This window comes from Cynara cardunculus (assembly GCF_001531365.2).
Source record: "Cynara cardunculus var. scolymus isolate 2C chromosome LG 2, CcrdV1, whole genome shotgun sequence".
Taxonomy (NCBI): Eukaryota; Viridiplantae; Streptophyta; class Magnoliopsida; order Asterales; family Asteraceae; genus Cynara; species Cynara cardunculus.
In genome coordinates, this window is record NC_037529.1 from 60091844 (window position 1) to 60099462 (window position 7619).

The 7619-nt window shown below is 35.6% G+C and overlaps 1 protein-coding gene across 1 annotated transcript; it reads left to right on the forward strand.

Annotated features, from left to right (window-relative positions):
• Window positions 1–2493: 2493 nt before the first annotated feature.
• LOC112506226 (mitogen-activated protein kinase kinase kinase 1-like) lies at window positions 2494–7617 on the forward strand (the record flags this gene model as incomplete). The annotated part of the gene is made up of 4 exons (XM_025110244.1): window positions 2494–3720; window positions 6877–6961; window positions 7075–7137; window positions 7513–7617. Coding segments are annotated over exons 1-4 (1365 nt in total), but the record flags the coding sequence as incomplete, so codon positions are not given.
• Between the last annotated feature and the right edge of the window lie 2 nt (window positions 7618–7619).

Consider the following 7619-nt stretch of genomic DNA (forward strand, 5'->3'; position numbering starts at 1 on the left):
ATATATATATATATATATATATATATAAAATAAAAATATTAAATATATAACTTTCATAAAATAACTTTTGAGATTGATTGGATCATGAATAAAGTATAAAAATATTGGATTGGGTGGAAGTTGAAAATGGATAAATAGAAGAGAGAGAAAATATTTTTTTTAAAATGATTTGATTGGATGAAATTATTATTAAAGATAGTCTTATGCATTTTACTCAAACGATAAATCATTATCACAATAATTTTATTCAGAGACAACTTCTGAATCGTTAAGAGGTGAATTTTGTTTGACAAAAAAAATATACTTTTTAATGATTCTAAAACCTTTTAATGATTTTGTATCTTGTGCCTCCTATAACCATTCAGCACGCTAATTTCATTTTGAATATTTACCAAACAATATATTTTATTTTGCACTATATTATGAGAGTCTCTTAATCATTTTAACCACTTAATCATTCTGCACAAAACCATTCAGCAACTGCCAAACAACCCTAAGCTTTTCTAATATCAACAACAAATACAAAAAAGTAAAACATCATAGGAAAAAAAAATACAACACTACACATTATGGCGATGCTCTACCTCCATTCCTCGAACAATCTCAAAGGAATACTGTCATATTTAATATTTTTATGGCTAAATTATATGTACGGGTTAATACCTATGTAGCTTTGAATATTATATTTATGTTCTGGCTCAACCCTTAAACGATATAAAGACGTTGATGCCTTACAGTTGTATACACAGTCATATCCCAATATACGAGTTATCTTACTCTCTCTCTATAGTCAACTAATTTCACCTATAACAGAATCTCTATTTAAATCAAATACAAATGATTTAATACCTGATAAATTCGAAAATCCAGAAGGTGGTTGATGATATAAATGCATTTAATATCTATCGAAAAAAATACAGTAAACTAAAAAGCTGGAAATCTGGATACGTTCGTGCATCTCCTAATGATTAACAGTGATTTATGAAAGGACACTAAGAAAAAGTCAATATCTACCAAGGCCATCTACGAATGTCTCTTAACTCTAGAAGCGTTTTTTTTGACTTTTCTATTTTTAGTCAATCTTGTTATTTTATTCCTTTTGAAACCCATCTAAAAGGTCAAAAATCACTGTAAAATAATTTATTTTCAAAAATACTGATCTTACATCATCTTTTTCCATCTCGATCTATAAGTTATAGAAGTACTCGTTTGGAGGTTGACTTTTATAAATTAAAACTTATGTTCTGTTATTTTGAAATTGATATGAGTTTGCGATAACATACCGATTAAATACGTAAAAAAATATATGTTAATCATCAAAACGTGACACGTAACTTATAAATTTTGGCATTTTCTACACTTTCGGGATACTGTAGTCCTCTTTCTTCAACCACCTCACATGAACTTAGCTTAATTTATCGAAATTTGAAAAACGTAAAAGAATGGTTAAATTTTATAAAAAAGTTTCTTTTTTTTTGGGGGTAAAAATTTGATTACTGACAACTTCAACTTGTTCCATACATAACATGTTTTTAAGAACATTGATGTCAGGTGACATATTTTGTTTCACTCAACGGTTGAGGCTAATCTAATACTTGTTTTATATCTGACCAAAATCATTCCACCCCCTTTATCGACTGAACGATACACAAGAAGCAAGAGAAAACGTTTCATTTATGGATAAAGTTGGTTGTCATTTTTAATCTTAATTAAATGTAAAACAATAACAATTAATTTGTTCATATCTATACTATATTATAAAGTATTTTACAAAACTTTTAAAAACTAACTTTTATGCATGAAATACTGTTTATTGATGCATATTACTTAAAATTTAAGATTACAAGTAAATTGTGCGTAGATACAAATCATTAAAGCTTCATGTTTGAATTCGTGTAACTAACTCTACGGATAAACATAATCAAATAGAGGATAAACATCTCATGTTTTAAATATAAAAAATCTAAAATATAATTGTATAATCATTGAGTTACAACAAAATAATTAATTATTATTTTATAAAAAATTATATTATTAAACCAAAAATAAAAAAAAAATGAGTAAAAAAAGTACAATTTTTTTAAATAGTTAGTTTGATACTAATATCAATATTTTTTTTCTTCAAATTTTTATGAATCTTTATATTTTATTTAAAACTAAAAACATTATCGTTTTATCAAAACCATATAAAACCGTATTATAATATTGACTGAAACAAAAAAAGAACGAAACACTAAAATCGAAATGTATTCTGCAAGTACCTTTTTAGTTTTCTTAAATAAAACTTTTTATAAGGAAACATTTGCTTGGTACTTTTCAAACACCGAGGATAAAAAGATGATGAAAACACAAAGGAGTGGAAAGCATTTCATTAAAGTATAGGGGTAAAATATAAAAATATGGAAAAGATGAGGGGGTGATTATGTACTTTCTCGTGGTACATTAATACGGACATACGGTCGTAAAAGCTCGTCAACAACTCCACAGCCGCGAAGATTTCTCTGAATTCAAGCACACACCATAATCTTCTTCATCGCTGTTACTCCATCGTTCAGAGCAAAAAGCAAAAGAGGCTTATGCGTACACCTAAGTATAGAGAGAGAAACCCATGTTGGCGGCGAGATCTAGGGAGAGATACAAAAGGAGCATGAACTTGTACACGAAGCAGAAGCAGAAGGGGAAGGGGAAGGGGGTAGCTCCGAAGCTTCAACGAAGGAACGCAATCAAGAATATCAATTACGACGCCTCTCCATCTTCATTATCATTTGATAGTTCATCTGCTCAACGAACTCGATCACTTGATATTCCATCGCTATCGGAGAGAACGAGTTTTCGAATTGAAGGAATTGATGGCGAAGTCGACGTGATCTGCAGGTCTCTAGGGCTTTCAGGGCCGGAAGATTTGGCAATATCGGAGGATGTTTGGAAAGCGCATAGGGGTGGGAGTTTCCCGTCTAGCTCTAGGTTTCGTCGTTCCCATAGGGTTTCGGCTATGGAATCGCCGGAGAGTGATTTGTCGGAGAGTTTTGGAAGTAAAATTAGCTTTAGTGATGATGAAGTCAAGACTGACGACGAGTCTTCGACATCGGCCGAGGATGAGGAAGCTAGGGTTTTGGTGACAAATGGAGTTAAGAATCGTAACGATGGCGTCAGCTTTGGTGGAATCAATGAGGACAGGCTTGGAAATGAGTATTCACAAGCAAACAATGGCGTTGGTTTAGCGAATGCTGAAAAGGCTAGGGTTTTGCAAGATGGTGGTGATGATGATGACTCGGATAAAACGCGAGAGAGACGACATGCGGAGGGAGAAAGTGGAATTAAGGGTCCAGGGCCACCGTTACTCGCTCCTCCACCTGTGCCCCGAGTGATTGTGGATGATATGGGTTCAAAGTGGGATTTGATTCAGAGTTTTGCTCCAAGGGATGATGAACACTTGGAATCAGACGGACCAGTTGAGACTATTATTTCGGAAAATATGGTAGCGAACGTTGTGGACGAGAGAGAGACAAGTGGGATGATGGCATCAATAATCGATACTATTGTCCCACCATTTGGTTCGGATCCATTGGATGATGAGGATGATGGCTCTTCCATGGCGGCTGCTGATCTTCAGTATTCTCCTTCGCCCACTAGACAATTTAGTGGCAGTTTTGAAAACTGGCAGAAGGGTGATATTCTTGGAAGTGGTTCGTTTGGCACTGTTTACGAAGGCTTTACTGAGTAAGTGAGATTTAAATATCACTGCAGCTGAATTCCAACTGTCATTATCATATATGTTTCTTATATTTTACACTGTGAAATGATGCTTTTCCTTTACGTTGTTGCCAGTAAGATAACTTGTATACATCTGTTGCTGATATTCCGTGAATCTCAGCAACAAGAAATTGTGATCTCAAACTAGTTGGGTTAGACAAAACTTGCTGGAACCATTCTTAAGCTTTGGGGACTTGAATAGCATTAAACCTCTTACCTCGGCCTCAGTATATTCATTTCGGAACGATGATTAGATGTCTGAATTATACTCTGCGAAACTCACCTTTATACCTAGTGTTATCAGAAGTACGGAAATCCTTAATTCTTTTTTCACATGTTGGATGGATCCCTCGTCTGACCTAGCTTTCCTTTAGTAGAGGAATAGAAAGGCAAGATAAACTACACAGTTTAAAGTTCTATTCTTTTATTTGGTGTGTGGTAAACATGCTTTCAATTACCCAGGATACATCCTACCCCGACCCTGCCAGGGGAAACAGCAGGCATCCTACCTTGGCATGCTATCTCTGATACTCCACTGAATTCAGAACAACCAATTGCAAACTTTCCTAGGGCAGGTTGACTCACCTTATCTCGCTATCTGCACAATAAGGTTTGTATCTTCCGGGGAAGCCTTGTTCTTTGAAGATGCAGCCCAAACAAACTACACTGCACTGGGTTGGAGATTAATTGCTGGCAATACTGTCCTGTTCTACTATGTTAGTTTTATAACAAATTTGTCTCAAGTGAAAGGATCGGAATGAAGAGATCTGTATGTTACCCGAATGGCAAAAAGTTATGGTCATTTTCTTGGATAGACCCTAAATTTCATGCCAACAGCACCAGTGGTCCCCTGGCATTCTTCTACTGTTAGCAACTCACTAATTAGGTCCTTAGCAGTGATGAGAAACATAGCTACTTGAAATTTCCTAGCTCCAGACAACTAAATTAATATCTCATTGCAAGGCTTTTCCATCCTCAGGATATAGACTGGAACTGGTTGTTTGTGTGGGTCAGGCATGAGAGGTGAACACTTGAAAAGTAGCAATAAACATGTCAGTTTCTAATTCCTCTTTGCTTCATATCTAGTCATGGATGGTTGGGCCAGCCATTCTTATTTGATGTAGGAAACATTAGTTGAATAGTTATGCTAGATTTCCCATGACCGTTTTATTCAGGCACATTATATGTTGACTCTAGTGATCTGGCAAGGATGGCTTGTTTTTAGTAGAGTGAGATATCCTAGGATTCCATCACCTTTTTATTCAGGAACACTGTTTATCCACTCCAGTGATCTGGCAAGGATGGTTCACATCTTAATATTGTGTGAAATTCTATGCTTGCTTTGGTAACTGATAGCTTTTTCTTCCTACGACTATGTTGCTCCTAATTGTGATCCCCAAAACCCTTGCTAACCTATTTTCACATAATTTTCATGCTGCATTGTTCCATGAATTTACCCAAAAAAACCAAGGGGCCTCAAAGTAGATCTCTCTCTGTATAAGAGGGGCTTATCGATTGACACACAACATTCATTGAACTCAATCAGCAAAGGAAAATAATTTAAGTACAAAACTGAATAATTACATAGAGCATACATAAATAAATTATTGAGGGTGCAAAAGTGACACATACAAATAAAATTTAACCACAATGTTAAAGGGGTAGTGCAGTGCCTTCTGTAAAGCTTCCACTAAATGAGGATATCAACCTGACTCTAATGAGCAGAGAGGCTTAATAGAGCAGTTAAAAGTATTGTCTGTTGCTTTCTACTAGTTTGTTTACATGCTTGTACAAGAACAATTGCAACATAAGGTATGAATGAGACAAGAGATGTAAAACCCAAATATAAGAAAATGAGACCCCATGTGTTAATTTTATAGTCATGACAACATTACTAAGTCGGCACCTAGCCATGCAAATTTGTATGCTTACGTTACATGATGGATGTCAACATATTGGTCATTCTGAGATTGTGCTTACATTTGGCTGGCAAGGAAGTGCAAAAGATGAACTATATTCTTGGCTCTCTCATAAGTGGAGTTGATTGAAGCCATGAGTTTAAATGTACTCAGCAATAGATGTTGCTTTATGAACCAATGTTGCTTTATGAAAGAAGAAATCAAGATTACAGATGTTGGATCCTGATATGTTATGACTTATGATCTGTCGTGTTTGAGTAACGCCAACCGAGGAACTATTCTTGCTTTGTTATGATCTTGTGCACTTTGACTAATGCCAACCAAAGATCTTGTCCTGCCGTGTTATGATCTAATATGCACTTTGAGTAATCCAACCAAAATTCCTAGTTGTGCATTTCCTGAATATGACCTAGTTATTGAGTTTCTTGTTTTTGCAGTATAGTTTGTGAAATTTATAAATGGACTTAATCCACACAAAAGAGTCCTATGCTTATTTCTTGTTTCTTGATGATCCTATATTCACTTGCGAGAGGTATCCATGTCATTGTTGCCTTGTTGGCTGTTTGTTATGCTTAAGAGGTGGGGGGATTAATTCTTTGTTAATCTGAAAGGTTTTAACATGGAGTGGCAACTGGTTCTCTATGGTCCCTATGATCATGTAATGTGCACTAGCCCTCAGGTCTAGCATTTAGCTTATAGTGGGTTATCATGAAGGCTGTTGAACCTTGTTTAAGGTGCATTGCTAAATAGGGGTTTTCGGAGGCAATGCTTCTTTAGATTTGTGAAGACTGGTGAACTGATACCAAATGTGGACTAAAGTATGGTCATCATTAACTGTATGGCACATGTAGCGTTCCCAGTGTTAAAGCTAGGATTGTTACAGAAGATGACCAGTGAACTTACCCTTTCTTCTGATATATATGATGTATTGATGTAGTTTCATGTCGATTTTAGAATTTCCATTTATGGGTAAGCACTTAAGCCAAAGCCTGGCATTAATCATCGTTTAAAATTCCTTTTGATCTTTTATCTTTCATATTGCAAGCCTTCCCTCTTCACATCTCATTTTGATAGAGGGAAATGGAATTCTGCTGCATAGTCAGGTGATGAATACCATATGTCGGTTCAGTAGCCCTTCTCTTTTCACCTTTTTCTCTGAAATTATCTCATTACATCATCTGATGTGATCTTATGTTTTTCGCAGACATGGGGACTTTTTTGCTGTAAAGGAGGTTTCTTTGCTTGATCAAGATAGCCAGGGAAGGCAGAGCATTGCCCAACTTGAGCAGGTGTTTATTGTCTGTCATTTGACTCATTTCTTGAAGTTATGCGTAGGTTCATATCCATAAAATCCTGGGTTTCTGCGTGCTTAGTCCTTTTTGTCATCTTACTATTGTTTCAGGAGATATCTTTATTAAGCAACTTCCATCATGATAACATAGTTCGATATCTTGGAACAGATACGGTATGCATTTCATCTCTTAAGGTCTTCCTTTTTCTTTGGAGGCTTAAAGCAAGCTTCCAGCTGATAACTTCCTGGAAGAGCCATCTAAAAGTCATCATATATATTGGAGGCATGTGAATCGTGATGCAGGATATTAAAAATTTAGGAAATAGAACACTTGAAATTAAATCGAAGTGTAACCATGTACAATATCAAACCCTTCTTTTCTATGAAACTGTAATTTTACTTGGGGCCCAGATTCCTTATTGATCAAGGAGTGCGATAAAAATTACAACTTTAACTCCCAGGTGTTAAGGACTTCTTAACCAAACCAAAAGCTTAGGTTATCTTTTCCCGCACCAAATGCGTGCATGGTAACTTGATATGATGTTTCAGGGTGATGGTAAGCTTTATATCTTTCTTGAGCTTGTAACAAGAGGTTCGCTGGCAAGACTCTATCAGAAGTATGACCTGCGGGATTCTCAAGTATCGGTCTACACCAG